The sequence below is a fragment of the Carcharhinus amblyrhynchos genome, chromosome 2 (genome assembly GCF_965287045.1).
Source record: "Carcharhinus amblyrhynchos chromosome 2, sCarAmb.v2.hapA, whole genome shotgun sequence".
Lineage (NCBI taxonomy): Eukaryota > Metazoa > Chordata > Chondrichthyes > Carcharhiniformes > Carcharhinidae > Carcharhinus > Carcharhinus amblyrhynchos.
The window spans coordinates 69492711-69509040 of record NC_137325.1 but is presented as its reverse complement, the minus strand read 5'-3'; the positions used below and the strand labels follow the sequence as shown (position 1 = coordinate 69509040).

Here is a 16330-nt window from a genome sequence, read left to right as displayed (position 1 = left end):
TCTTTGTGGTTGACTCACCACCTCAAATTTCTGCAGAGAGGTGGGTAAGGCTAATCATTCAATAACATGTTTCCACCACCCCCTCCTCCCCCCACCCCTGTTTTCTACATTCTAGTGATGAAGACAGGAGAAAGTGGAATGACTGTTTTCAGGCTTTTGACCAAAGAAAATGGATGGACCTGGGTGCAAGCAAATGCACGATTGGGATACAAGAATGGGAAGCCAGATTACATTATAGCCACCCAAAGGCCCCTCACGTAAGTAATGACAGATATTCACATTGACACTCACAGAATGTTCAGCTTTTGATGACTTAAGCAAATTAATAAACTGCCACTGTAGCTTTCTGATCTTCTTCCAGTGGTGGGAAACACATCCAAATGCACTTACAACCTGTGTTTAATTTTAGTCTGATCTGATGTTGATCATTATCATTTACCTTCCATGTGCAATAGAAACTTCTGTCATCCAATAAGAAAATCATCTAAAATCTATATCTTTAATAACAGTACCATGTATCCCAAACATTTGATTTTCTCTTTTTTTAAAGCTGAGTAAGATTACCTCTTTAGGACAGTTTTATTTTCTGGCGATGCCCATGAGAAATTGAGTAAAGCTATCCAGACTTGGTTCATGTATGACATTTGCAGTCTAAAAAAGAAACACGACTTTCATCTCATCAGTACAGAGTAGATTCAGGCCCAGACCCTCCTGAATTCCTCCCAGGTTGGTTGCACTTTTACAGATATAGTTGATACCTGGTTAACTGCTGGAGCACTTTTAAAAACATCAGCTGCGGAGATTCGTCTTGACAGATGGCATATAATAGAGAAGGAATTCCTGATTGTTCTGCACCCGTGTCCATGACCAGGAAGAAGGCATCAGGAGACGTTCGGAGCTTTTGTATCCTCACACATCGGATGTAAATCTGTTTCAAAATTGGGCTCTGGCTGAAAAATCAAAAGATCTTTCACCAAGCATTTCTGCTTGTCTTCACCACCAGGATTTTGGTTAATTAATGTTCATGGATGGATAACTATTTGGCTGGTAATCACAAAAGCAGTAAACATTGGCCTTTCTCTTTAGAATGGAGTAGAATCCCTACAGTGCAGAAGGCGGCCATTTGGCCCATCGAGCCTGTACTGACAACAATCCCACCCAGGCCCTATCCCTGAAACCCATGTATTTACTGTGCTAATCTCCCTGACACTAAGGGTCAATTTAGCATTTACCAACCCACACATCTTTTGGACTGTGAAAATAAACTGGAGGAATCCCACGCAGATATGGGGAGAGTGTGCACACTCCACACAGACAGTGACCTGAGGCCAGAATTGAACCCAGGTCCCTGGCGCTGTGAGGCAGCGGTGCTAACCACTGTGCCATGGTGCAGCCTTATACTATGTACAATGAAGCACCTGCCTGTCTGATTCATCTTTGCTACAGATTGACCAATTTCTCCCATTAAATATTTTGCTCTCCGTGCCAGAGCAAATAGCCCTTCTGAGAAACCTGTTGTCAGCCAGTGAGAGCTTGTGAACATTACTGACTTTGTTACAGCACCCACCAGAACAAATCCGTCAGTTACAGCTTCAGCCCAGATGCCACTTAAACTATTGATATTCCTGTAAGCCCTGTAGGCAACTGCTGAACAGCTTCTTTATCACCTGAAGCTGCGTCATCTGAGCTCAGCAGTTAATGCCTGAGCTCTGATTGGATTACTTTAATTCTTTGAAAGGAAAAGAGAGTGAAGTTTGCTACTGAAGATTTCCTGATATACTGGTGGTTTTCCCCATAATTCTTATGCTGAAACTTTGTTGCATACTTCATTTAATTATGGCAATGCACATAACTATCTCCTGAGTTTTGAGTACTGCAGTATTCTACCAGGAAGATTTCTGTTTTTGAGCTGGTTCATGTCTCTGCTGATCAGGCTGTTCCTGAAAACCATTGTATTCAATGAACGACATGACACTAGGAAGTACTGTGGAACAAAGGGACCTTGGTGTGTTGTCCTTCTGTCTTCCGAGATCTATGGACCATGTTAGTAGGGTTGTGAAAAAGGCGTATGGGACGCTTGCCTTTATCAATCAAGGCATAGATTACAAAAGCAGGGAGGTCATGTTGGATTTGTACAGAGCTTTGGTGAGGCCACAGCTGGAGTACTGTGTGCACTTCTGGTCAGCACATTATTGGAAGGATGTGATCATACTAGAGGGGGTGCAGATGTGATTCACCAGGATGCTGCCTGAGATTGGACATTTAAGTTATGAAGAGAGATTGGGTAGGCTTGATTTGTTGAGGTGTACAAGATTGAGTGGCAGAGTTGTAGGGATCAGCTATTTCCCTTAGTTGAAGCGTCAGTCACGAGGGGACATAAGTTCAGGGCAAGAGACAGGAGTTTTAGGGGGGGATGTGAGGAAAAGCCTTTTTACTAGAGGGTGATGATGATCTGGAATATGCTGCTTGGGAGAGCAATAAAGGCGGGTACTTCCACGTCCTTTAAAAAGTACCTGGATGAGCATTTGGCACATCATGACATTCAAGGCTATGGGCCAAGTGCTGATAGATGGGATTAGAACATAGAACACTACAGCACAAACAGGCCCTTCGGCCCACTAGTTGCACCGATCACTTCTATACCTACTAAGCCATAGACCTATCTATAACCCCCAATCCCATTAGATCCCATATACTCATCCAGAAGTCTATTAAAAGACCCCAGCGAGTTCGCCTCCACCACCACCGATGGCAGCCGATTCCATTCACTCACCACCCTTTGAGTGAAAAACTTACCCCTAACATCTCCTCTGTACTTGCTTCCCTGCATCTTAAATCTGTGTCCGGGGAAATAGCCTCTGAGAATCCACCCTATCTATTCCTCTCAACATCTTATAAACCTCTATCAGGTCGCCTCTCAACCTTGTCTCTCCAGGGAGAAGAGTCCCAGCTTCCTCAACCTATCTTCATAAGGCATGCCTCCCAATCCAGGCAATATCCTTGTAAATCTCCTCTGCACCCTTTCAATAGCTTGCACATCCTTCCTATAGTGAGGTGACCAGAACTGCACACAGTACTCCGTGGGGTCTGACAAGGGTCCTATAAAGTTGCAGCATTACCTCCCGACTCCTAAACTCAATCCCTCAATTAATGAAGGCCAGTACACCATACACCTTCATGACCACATCCTCCACCAGCAAGGCCGATTTAAGAGTCCTATGGACCCGGACCCCAAGATCCCTCTGCTCTTCAACACAGCTAAGATTCCTACCCTTGATATTGTATTCCTTCATCCCATTGGTCCTGCCAAAATGGACCACTACACATTTATCTGCGTTGAAGTCCATCTGCCACTTCTCCGCCCAGTCTTGCATCCTATCTATGTCCCGCTGCAACTTCTGACATCCCCCCAGACCATCCACAACACCACCAACTTTCGTATCATCTGCAAACTTGCTAACCCATCCCTCCACTTCGTCATCCAGGCCATTTATGAAAATGACAAACAGCAAGGGTCCTAGAACAGATCCCTGGGGCACCCCACTGGTGACCGACCTCCATGCAGAAAAAGACCCATCCACAACCACTCTCTGTCTTCTGCAGGCAAGCCAGTTCTGGATCCACAAGGTCAAAGCCCCCTGGATCCCATGCCCTCTCACCTTCTCAAGAAGTCTTGCATGGGGGACCTTATCAAACGCCTTGCTGAAGTAAGGTGAGAGTTCAGGTGTTTCTCTGCAGACTCAATGGGCCGGAGGGCCTCTTCTGCGCTGTATGATTCTATTATTGTCTTTTGGAAACTACTTTTCATGCTGCTCCATTCCTTTGATACCAAATAGACAGTTTTTGGTCTACATGCTTGTACTCAATTCCCAGTTTTCCTAATATTCCAGTGCTTCTTTTAAGTACTCAAACAACTGAATTCACAAAAATAAAAACAATAAGCTTTAATGCTTTAGATAAGGACAGTATTTTATCAGACCATTTGGGTAAAATATACATTTAATCAAATTACCAAATGTAAGAAACTCATGACAAGCATCCTGTCATTGTCTTTTCCATAATTGCTTTTCTGTCATTTCCCTCTTCAGCTCTATTTAGATGATGAAAGTTTTTATTTACATTTATAATTTCAAGTACATTTCTTAATTGAGGAATCCTATAACCTAGTTGGCAATCTAATATTTTTGATATTTAGATAACTTATCACATTTTGTAAGCCTCATTATATCAAACCAAAGATGTTTTGTGTTTATGGATGCACCATTGATGTTTATAACAAAGGTGGATTTTTCTTCTTATTCAGGGAAGAGGAAGGGGAAGAGAATTTGCAAAAACGAACCTTGCAATTGCCTTTTAATTTTGCAACTGGGGAGGCACTGCTTTATGAAGGAACTTGTGCATTGCTTGGATTAATGGATCCCACAGTTCATAAAATCAAAGGAAATGTTTCAAAGGTTGTAGCAGAATCATCAAGGGAGCAAGAATCATTCGATCCAAATTCCCTCCTTGGTGCAATGTTAAGACAGGATAAATCAGTTTATGTCTCTGCACCTTCACAACCTCAGAATTTCAGCTTTGAAAGGGCCATTTTTAACAAGAGTGAAGAAACGGAATTAAATGACCTGTTTCCCAGTAATTGGGAAGACATTCTGTTCAGCGAAGATGGCAATATAGGGAAGATGGACCATGCCAACTGTACTCAGCAGCAAAAGCCTTTCCCTGCATCTGAAGAAAATGTAGACGCCTTGGCAAATAACATTGGTATTGAGCTTTATAACACTATGAAAAGCCTTGATATTGGGCTGGACGACTTTGATCTCATATGCCAGGATGAGACATTCCTTAAGGTACATTGGGATGAGACTGGAGATCTAAGCAATATTTCACTGAATGAGGAAATTCTAACCTATGTTCAGGAATCACTGAGGAAGAGGCCAGACTGCATGTATTCAAATTGTATGCAACAAAAACCACTCAATTCTAGCTCAAGTTGCGTGATGCAGCAACCTACAATGCAACACTTCCAACAGCAGCAGCAACCTCCAGCACAACCTTATCAGCAGCAACAATCTCAAGTGCTACAGTACCAACAGCAGCAACAGGCTCCCACACAACAGCAACAACCTCCGAGACAACAGTACCAACAACAGCAACAGCCTCCGAGACAACAGTACCAACAACAGCAACAGCCTCCGAGACAACAGTACCAACAACAGCAACAACCTTTAACGCAACAGTTCCAACAGCAACCTCTGACACAACAGCAACAACCTCTGACACAACAGTACCAACAACAGCAACAACTTTTGACGCAACAGTATCAACAACAGCTACAAATTCCGACACAACAGTACCAACAACAGCAACAACTTTTGACACAACAGTTCCAACAGCAGCAGCAATCCCTGACGCAACAGTACCATCAGCAGCAACAACCTCTGATGCAACAGCAACAAACTCCAACACAACAGCAACAACTTTTGACACAACAGTTCCAACAACAACAGCAACAACCTCTGCCACAACAGCAGCAGCAAGAACATCAGTTGCAGCTATGCCATAAAATGAAGCACATGAAAGTCAATGGAATGCTCGCAAACTGGAACTCTGGCAATAAACCATTAACCAATGGTCAGGAGCAGCAGTTTGGTTTCTCTAGTTTAGACAGCACGGCATCAGGGCTCCAGTGTAAATCTGAACTTAATGCTACCCCTTCTGCTTGTCAGCAAGACTTTGTATTGTACCAGCAGGCAGCTACTATCCCAACTGAGCATTCTAACTTCATTCAAACAAATATGTTGGCAGGCAGCTTTCATACACCAAACTATACCCCAGTTAGTGGCTTGGAAGACTATCTGGATTGTGTGGAACAACATTCAGAAATTCAGGATTATAATGCAGTAAACCCATTAATTGACCCAATTGTACCACAGACATGTTATACTGGTGCCATGTCAATGATCCCATGTTTAGCAGAAAATGATTTATCCAGTATGGATACTGTGCAACTCAATCCTGCAAGGTCAGGTCAACAGCCATTTTTATCCAAGGTAAATACACTCTTTTAATTTATTCTCGGAATGTGGATGTCTTTGGCAAGGTTAATGTTAATTTTCCATCCCTAATGGACTGTAGTAAGTGCCAGATTACTTAAAAGGGCAGTTAATGGTCAACTATTTTGGCATGAAACTGGAGTCAGAGGCCAATCTGGCTAAGGACATTCCCTAAAAAAAATTCATAACCTGGTGGGTTTTTGCAGCAATCCTGTAGTTTACATGGTCACTTTTCCTCCATCAATATACCAGCCTTTCTGTTTCTAGATTTTCTTTCAAATGAGTTCAAATTATTAAATGATTTTTGAACTCTTCATTCTTTGGATTTTTAGTCTAGGCATTTGGCTTATGTGTCAAGGAAGATCATACTACTGTTAAATTCTTGAAGATCTAACATCTATTAACTTTAGTGCTAATTACTGCACATTGTGACAAAGGTTTAATGATAGTCAATATTTAGATTTTTGAGCCTTTTTGTGTTTCATACCATGAAAAGGAAAGAGTTGTGCTTATATGACATTTTTCATAAACTCCTGATGTCCTTAAGTGCTTTATTACCATTGAAATAATTTGCAGATGTAACCTCCGATGTAATCAAAGAAAATCTTTGATAGTGCATGTACATTAAAAGCTCAGCACATATACTTCCTGCTAGTCATGCTTCTACTATCACCTAAAAATTCAAAGAAAAAAGAAGTTGCATTTATATTCAGGAGGCTGCTCCAACTCCTCTTTGAATACTGCCATGGAATCTTTTTATATTTACTAAAGAAGTCAGATAGGGCCTTAGTTCATTTGAAAGACATCACTACTGACAGTGCAGCACTCCCTCTGTGCTAACCTATATTTTGTACTCCAATCTGTGGAATGGAACAAGACCCGTGGCCTTCTGCCTCAAGAGGTGAGAGTGCAACCATTGAATCATAGATGACACCTAAAACATGTTAATCTGAGGAAGAGGGAAACAAATAGTGAAGGAAAAGTCATTACAAAAGACTGCTGTTTTGTGCTGGTAGTTTTGGCATGAGTACCACACAGATTCCTTTCACAGCAACTGATGCCAAGCATGGGAATGTTAGTGCTACGTTACATGCAGAAGTATTCGGAGCAGGCAGGTTGTGAAATCAGTCAGTGTCTAATGCTCATTTGATGCCAGTGTTGTCACTTTGAATCTCACTACTCAAGTTAATACCCATCTTAGAATCTCACAGCTGAACATCCATTCAGCAACACTAAGGACCCTTTCTGCTCTACCCCTCTACTATTAGCACTATTTACGTGGATGATCTACAACTTGCAGTTTAGTTGCTACATACTTTCTGCATTTGAATTTGAGGAAGAGCTGGATGTTTTGAGAATTTGGTTACAACTGATAAAGTCTGCCAGGAGTGGTGCTACATGTGGGGAAGGTGATTTATGCAGAAGGTGATCAAAGGCTGTTGAGTGGAGGAGACTGCACGTGCTTTTGCAACGCATCCAGCTCTGGGCCTTAAAGGTTCGGGCACAGATTGAACAGTTTTTATATGGGCAAACCACCTTGCCATGCATGACTGAAGTCTGGGCAGCAGCAAGAACACTGGCAGAGTGGCAATAGTGGGAGTGCAAAATCCCTCATCATAAGAAAGGACAGCAGATTTGGGCTGCATGGAGCCAGTGCGCACTCCTGAGGCAGCGCATCAGTAGCCCTTGTAATCTTCCGCAGGACAGATTGCTGGGCTGTGTGGGGGCCACGATGTCTCCCCTCAGCAGCAGAGGGAACAAAACAGGCTACACACCGCCCATATTCATTTTAAAATGTATGCATGTCCAGCTACACAACCATTTTAAAGGGACTGTACAGGTTACACACAACAAAATAAATTAAGAGGACTATTACCTTCAAGTCCCTGAGATTGGGATCTCCAGCCATGATAATGGTGATGGATGACGAGTGGAGATTTTGCAACCTCAGTCTGTGCTTCTGTTGTAGCATCTACTATGTTGTTGGCTATCTTTCGCTTGGGCTCCAATGGAAGCTGAGACATTGGTCATTTAATGCTGCCTGATGGTTGAGCCCACATCTGCATTCATAGTGTTGGTTATCAGTTGCACACTGGAAAGGATAGTCTCAAACTCTGTGTAAAGTCATGTGCAAATTGAAATTGGATTCCTCCAGTTTCCTTGATGGTGTCATCAAGCTGACAGGTCCCCCAGTGCATTAAGCATTTCTGTGTACCTGACCATCAGCGTTTTCCCACACCCAAGCTGTTGAATCCCGCTAAGCAAAACTCATGTGCAACCTCATCTACTTGGAAACCGGCACCCAAAGTATACTTTCCCCAGTCTGGTTGCAGCCCACTTGGGCTCAGTGACTCACTATGTGCGGATGCCACCTCTGGGCTACCCAGCAGTGGTGCCAAATCTGACCAGAAGAGGCATTCTTCTCTAAGCCATTAAACTTTTGTTGGACTGCATCCAGATCCTCTGGGCTTGATTGCTGACAGTTTTTTTTAAGATTTCTCAGCCCCTTGAGGAAAGAGAAGGTTTCTCTCACCCTGCTCTAAGACACTCAGCGCAACTTTAGAGAACCTTGGGGCTTGCTCTTTGGCATGTTGGGCCATTTTTGTACGTAGGTTTTTCCAGGTCTTCCACTCCTCTGTCACCACTTCCAGCCCTGCTGTAGCCTTGTCTTTTAGTAGTACAGGTTAGCTTTACATAGTGCTAGCCTTATGCAAAGATGGGTTTCTACTGAGGAAAGATGCTACTCAGCAGTGTGTTTACCGCTGATCTGCCTGCCACGATCACTATCATAGGCAGGAGTATGAAGTTTGCAAGCTGCCTGCATCACTTTGACAGGTGTGAGTTAATCGTCTCATCACACTATCCATTTCGATTTCCAATAGTTCTTCTCATCCTATATAGAGTTCATCATTAATTTACTTCTTAAAATTTCTGACGCAGGCAGTACTTTAGTATCATTAAATGTGTTAATTACTGACAGCTATGAGATAATGGCACACATCCAAAGAACAACCTTAACATATTGAATTCATTGTTTGCAGTGATCCTTAAGAAATTCACAAATTAGTACTGTAAGACCTTGGACTGTCATTAACTACCCATTCCCCATACTGTCGGACCAGTGTCTTACCTTGCCTACACTACTGGCAAACCCCAGGAATCCACCAGGGAGCCAAACCTAGAATTCCTTCCTTAGATCTGCCAAACCACAGATTCCCTCTTCACTGTGGTGCCAGACCACAGAACTCTGACCCCAGTACTGCCAAACACAGGACTGCCCTTCAGTGCAGCTAAATCCCAGGCTTCCTCCCTAACTAAGGCGTGCATACTATTTGCAACTGGGGCACATTTTCATGTCAATATTTTGTTATCCCTAATTTTTTTTAAAAATGGTCAGCTATAAAATTAAATAGTTACGTAAAAGAATGTAAATAAAATAATGACCATTCATTTATGGTTTTTACAGAATAGTGGACAATTACAAAATCCAGAATGCCATTAAATGTTTTGTATGTTAGAAATTACTAATAAATGATTGGAAATAACTAACATTACTATCACAGTTATTTCTATTAAAGTCATACTGGGAAATAGATGCAATTTTAAATGTAACCGTTTTATTTTGAGAGTTGATATCACATCCGGATTTGGAAAGGTATAAGCCATCTATCAAAGGCAAATGGAAGTCGTTTATAAATCAAGAACTGGGATTAAATTGGCTTCAACTTCATTGTCGGCTGCTGTTTGTTCTATACAACACGCTTAATATACTTTATTAATTCTGTTTCCAGAAAAAAGTAGCGCGTAATTAATTTCAGCTTTAAATACAACTTAAACATTTGAAACAAGTGTGCAATTATTGAACATTGGCTTGTTTACCAATATCCAGTAAATATCAGTTTAACGTTGGCAACGTATTTGTTTTTTAACTGAAAACATGTTTCTCTTTGCCTCAGCAGATCCAAAGTGGGTTTAATGATGGAAACAGTAATGAAGTCTATCCAAACATGTTCAATAACGTGAATTACACCCATTTGGGCCCACAGGTTCTGCACGATCATCCAAGAGAGCCTGGATCCTACTCGGATCAGCCATCCAGTGGCTTTATATAGACGGGCGCAGAGATTGCTGTCCTGTGAAAAGTGTGAAAGTGTTTTTGTGTTGCTTGCTGAAAGGAAAGACATTTGTATGTACAATGTGAAGGGACACAGTGCTTCTAAACTGAAAAATGCTAAGGAGCAGCAGGAAGCTGATTACACTGTTGGACTCTATTATGGGGCTCTGCAGTCTTTAGATGACAATGCTGTTTTATGAATGGGGTTAGAGTCTGACTTCTTGCATTAAGAGTGCATATGTGTTTTGTTAGAATTTTTGTGTGAAATATGAAGTTCTTCCTTCACAGCAAATGAGCTCTTTCAAAAATGTTTCTTAGATTTGGGGGCAATAGAACTCAGCACAAAGTATTAATTTAAAATAAATCTTTTTTTACAATATCTGTAAACAGTTATCCCATTAATTAATATTAGTATATTAAAAGCAAAAAGATTTTGTTCGTATTTTTGACCAGATATGATTTTACCAAATGGAAATGACCTTGACACTCATTTTCCCTTTTCATGTTCTTATCATAAATATAAATATTATGGCACTTTAAAGCAGTAGTAATACAGTTACAGGCTGCTGTATAGTACAGAAACAAGAAGAAAATTTTCCTTCTGTGGAGCAGCTGGCGGTAAATACGGAGACATTTGGTTATATTTAAGCATTTTTATCACAAACTGATACAAATCTAAATATTTGTTCAAGCTCCCTGCCTTGGTGGTAGTAATTCAGACTCAGAATACTTTGAGCTTAACGTTTAACACCATTTATGGACTTTCTCGAAATGGTGTCCCACCAGCTCACATCTGATATTGGAATGTTGAAGCACCCTGTGTACTGTAGTGACTTCTCTTCCCGGTCTTCAACAGATGTTATTTTTAGTAACAAAAAGGTATCCCATGGATGCTGGATAAGTAGATTACACAATAGGAAACATTGGAATAAGCAGTTAATTCCAGTTGCCAGAAAGACTGTTGTTAACAATGTCAATCAATTAGAATTATTAATTGTGAAGGTCCTTTACTCACTAAAGCAGGTGTCTGTTAGACCCCATTTTATATCCTCCTTTTATAGTAAATATATGTAACTTTTCTATTGAATGTGCATTTTAGTTAAGAATAAAATATTGTACCACTAAAAAGGTTACAAGCGTATGATAAATTGTTCATGCCTTCAGGAAATGTTTAATATCAGGGAACAACCACTGATTATAGTGGGTATCTTTAGAAGCATCTGTGCAGCAACCCCTCTCCTCCTGCTTTAAGTTGCACTGACTTCAGTAATAGGTACCTGTTTTTCTCGGATGGCATGTCTTAACAATTGTCAAGTAAACCATTGCTATCATTGTTTCCACAAAATATTCTGATAGAGAATTTAAAACAGAAATGATCTCCCAGCGGCTGTGTTATGCAGGGATGTCTCGTTTTCAATCATTTTTAATTTTTGTTCTCTGAAAACCTGTGCCTGTTCCCATGAACCATGATATATCAAGAGTATTTTTTTTAGAAAAAGGAATGTTCTACGCAGCTACCTTGTTTGTGTAACTGGCTGTTTTACAGACGGTGACCGTTCTTACACATGTTGGCACGTTTGCAGCATGTAGCAAGAAGACAGTATTGAGAATTATTTTGTCTCAATAAGAAAATTTATATTTTATTTGCAGTACTTTCTTCAACATAGCATATGTATGCTATAAGTACATAGCCTCAGTTAGTGTACCTACCCATTGTATATTGCACTCTTTAGGAGAAAAAAGATACTTAAACCTCTTATTGATTCAGTGAGCAGAGAAAATAAATGACTACAATAAAAGGTTGCTTTAATTATTAAAAGCTAATGCCTATAGTTTATCAAAGTAAAAGTACTTTCAATACATTTACTTTATCAGACAGGTTTTGTAGACTTATAAAACATCAATACTGGTGCAAAATGTACCTTTTAATATCAATAATTGTTACTGATTTTGTACGTGTTCAAATTTACACTTAATTGTCCTTGTGAAAATAATTTTATTTTAAAATGAATTTATTACATTTTTAAACTTTGCTGGTTGTATATACAAAAACCAAAACACAATATGCCAGGCTAATATTGTGGAATTTTGAAATATTCACCCAGTTCAGCTATCACTACCTGTTTTTAAATGGAGAATTTGAGCTGGGTGTTGTTATATAAATTTAGTTTGCTTGTCACTTAACAGGAGACCCAACATGTGTGCACTTCAAGCTAGAAGCATTTGTAATTCCTCAAGCAAAAAAGAGCACTTCATATTGTACACCAAATTAGAGTCAGGTTTGCAAAAGCATGCTTTAAAATGGAGAATCGGACACAAGTCTTCCAGTTCCCTTTTTAAAAAAACTGCACGGAATACATGCTCATTGCCCTCTATTTTAGTAACCTATTCCAGAAGCTGTGGAATAGTGACTTACCAACATATCGCCTATCTTCCTTAATATTATGTTGTGTTGTCCTCAACAGTCTATTGTATGAGCCCATTACAGTACTTGTGCATCTTTAATGCTTTACAATTATGCTCTGTAACATTACTGAGTACCCCTGAGTGGCGTAGATATGCTTAATGAGTTTCCAAATTCAAATGCACAAAGCTGCAATGTGATTATCACATTGGAAGAGATCTGCCACACACTAAATGATCAAACTCTGATTTGATCTATATTCCAACACCTCTGCATGTTTGTGCACAGTTTTGTATCATCTGAAAAGTTGTGAATAGTTTAAAATCACTAATGAAGTTGATGACTACAAATCATCCTAAGAGTGCTGCAGAGATCACAAAACTCTAGATGAAAGATTGCAGTGACAAATGATATATAATAGCTGACCATTAATCCTTAGTGTAAAGATGGCTTTTGAGGCATATATAATGATAGTCCAGGAAACGTCTTATACTTTGGTTTCCAGACTGTTTCAGTAAAGTATCAACTAAATGCTAACTGGGAAGTTCATGGGCTGGGTTTTACCTGAGGGCTCTGAACCCCACCATCAAGCTGAAATGTGGGATCAGAAGCCCACATGATGTGGGAAACAGTCAGTCGTTGTGATTACCATCTGGCAACTAATCAATGACCAGAGGGCAGGCAGATTGTCCGATAAAGGATGGCAGCATTTGAAGCTGGAGGGCCAGTCGGAGAACTTGCAGTTTCAAAACTAGCAAGAAGCAGTGAAAGGTCAATGAGAAAGAGGGCACTTCAAAATACAGGCTCCCTCGTTCCGACTTTTTAATATGATAAATGGCTTTTGCCATTATAGCGGAAGGGAGCTCCTTTGTGGAGTGGGGTGGGGTGGTGAGTGGCCTGTGGCTGCTGTTGTACCCAGGCAGGCAGAGGGGGCTGCACCATCCCACCCCGTTGGATGCGCGCACATATATGACTCCCCATGTCTGCTGCCAGGAGGCTGTCTCTGAGCAGTTAAACTGGCCCCTCCTTTCTGCAGAATCATACTCGGCCTCTGTTAACGGATCTTAATAGGCTCTTAATGACTTAGATTAGCTACTTGTCACATGTCACTTCTACAAAAATGGTCCTGGATAGGATAGAGAATGCAGGCCAGTGGTGCTGCTTTTAGTACCTTTGTTTCCCCAGCCTTGATTCAATGTAAAAATCATTCCCTATTGTTTCTGAAATTTCACAGTCCCTACTCCACCTTTGGAAGTACACACTGCAGCAGTTGGCTTTGTTTCTGTCCCACATCATGAAGGCAGTGGCGTTACATAGCTAAAGGAAACAAACTGCATCTGTGGAGGCATCGTGTGATTCTAATGGGGATATTTGGAAGTCCAAAGGGAACAATGGGTATTATCTGGAATCTGTAGCATTTTTTTGGTGAAATTAAAGTTAGATATGAGATCCTCCATCTCAGTTGACTTATGGTTGGTGTACTGAATGGGATTGCTGTGGAATTGTTTGGCTAGCACAGGAGTTTCCAAGACTCCCTTAATAGCCATGGTTTTCCATGCAATCCTGTAGCACATTTTGTGACAGAGGCAGGATCTTCTGGTCCCATCACTGTCAATCTGATTTCCTGTTGTATGCAACCGTCCTCCCCCTCTAAAGTGGGTTCCCCAACGGCAGGACATCTCTGCTAGCCAGTTGGGGAACACTCGGAAAGACAACTGCCACACAGAAGCCAACTCCAATAGTGATCAAAATAGCATTTCATCGAAAGCTTTCTGGAAATTGAGACATTTCTTAAAGCATTATTCTCCATCACTGTCATCCCCTAATTAAGTCCTTTCCTCAAGGTAACGCAATCAGGTTAGAGAGACAGGGGTTTCATTTTCTTAAATTCTCCAGATGACCATAAATCACAGACCTCTCTTGCTTTCCATTATATTCCTTATAGCTAATGTCAAATTTCTTAATAAAAAAAATGATGACCAGGTGACTCCATTGAAATTAGAGCAGATTTTCTTCACAGTTCTAGATTACATTTCATCACATCAAGCAGCTTAATCAGCCTTCCGAGTGCCTTAGTCATAAATAAGACTGTTTTTGCAGTTACTTCCTTGGAATTAATTACGATCACACCTCTTCATAATCTTTCTGGCACCTTAACGTTGTCACAACACTTACAAGTGATGTGGCTGTGGGGGGGGAGAAAGGATCAAAACCCAGATTTTAAAAAAAATCAGTTTACAAGATGCTCAAGACATTCTCCATTTAGAAGAGCTGGACTCCATGAACACTTTGAAGAGATCGATTTAGTTTAACCTGATAGCAGAGAGCTGAAGATTAACTTTAAGTGTCACTTGCATTGCCTTATGTAAATCTATCTGACCACATGTAAAAGGAACAAATATCCTTCAACACTATCAACTGTGACTCATAACTTTGATTGTAAAGAAAAGAAAATTGAGTACCTTCTTTCTTGCTTTGTAAATCTGAAAACTTGGTCCCCCCAGAAGCATTAAGTGCATTTTGGAGTTTAAGTGCAGAATTGGTTTTCATTGTAAATCCTGAATAACTCTTTTATAAGGTATGTGAATGTGATGAACAGTAGCTAGGTCTACAAACACTGTATTAAAGGTTTAAAGGGACAGCATTATTGTACAGAAGTATTGTTTGTGAACTACAGCTGTATCATAAACTACTAAGCCAAATACAAACTACCATATTACTAAGTGCCAAATATTCAGTACTACCAGTGTACTGACTTATCAGAATTTGCTTTTGTTGTACATATTAACATAACTACTCATTAGTATTTTGGCCTATAGTTTCTCAGCAGCTGAGCCTTAGTAATATACAATAAGATGGTATATGCAAGGGTAGTGGTGACTGCACTAGCATCACAAATATTTGGAAGTACACATTCTGCTCTTTGCCGTCTTTTATGTTAAGACTTTAAACAGTATTACTGTAAATGTTTCTTGTACATTTTTTGACTTTCCAATTGTTTTGCTCACACATTGCTATGTCCACACACACTGTACATGTTTCTCTTAAAATATGGTTTATAACAAACTCACTGACCTTCAGTGAAGTTTGCAAAACTTCAATATTGTAATAAAAGTTCACTGAATGTGAATTGGATTGAGTATTACTTTATGCAAAACAGAAACTAAACAACATGTTTAAGGAAAGGCAATGAATAGTTCAAGCTAGTGGACCTCTAATCATAAGGTAGGCGAGATCCTTTAATGGGGTTCGACTTGTTTAAAGGGGTTGAAAAAATGTTATTATTTCTTTGATTGAAGTGCAATTGAATGGCCTTTGATCCGATTATTAGAAAACTAATGGATGTTAACATATTTTCAGGACCTAACTGAAATCACCTTTAACATACACGCCTGTATTCTACCACTCCACTAGAGTCTGAGCAGGTGAAGGCCAGACAATGGAAATGTCCATTGACCTTGGGTGGCAATGTTCGGTTTTGGGGTGTGTGTGGCTGGAAAATCCCGCCCAATATGTCTGGGGCCCAAAACAACATTGTGGGAAAAGATGAATGGAGAGGTTTTGCATTTGCTGTGGTTTCTTAGAATTGAGGGAAGAGCTGGTTGATATGGGACTGAAAAAATGAAGAGAGGGGACAGATGCTGCAGAGAAGGAGGGAAGTGAAAATGTGCTTGATGTTGGGATGATGTAGATATGGCAGATGATCTGGCAAAATGAGGGTACTAGTGGGTGGAATGTCCATGAGGATCTAAGAGCAGA

At 40.4% G+C, this 16330-nt stretch overlaps 1 protein-coding gene across 2 annotated transcripts in view; it reads left to right on the top strand.

The window, feature by feature from the left end:
• The window catches only part of LOC145355308 (aryl hydrocarbon receptor-like), a 181345-nt gene extending 165660 nt beyond the window's left edge, over nt 1-15685 (top strand). The window contains exons 9-11 of one of the 2 annotated variants that reach the window (XM_080207266.1): nt 116-257; nt 4304-6050; nt 10013-15685. In XM_080207266.1, the coding sequence (XP_080063392.1) occupies nt 116-257; nt 4304-6050; nt 10013-10165 (2042 nt within the window). In that variant the 3' untranslated portion in view covers nt 10166-15685. Of the gene's footprint in view, nt 1-115; nt 258-4303; nt 6051-10009 lie in introns of both variants that reach the window. The other variant, XM_080207257.1, reaches the window with a different exon arrangement.
• The last annotated feature ends 645 nt before the right edge of the window (nt 15686-16330 follow it).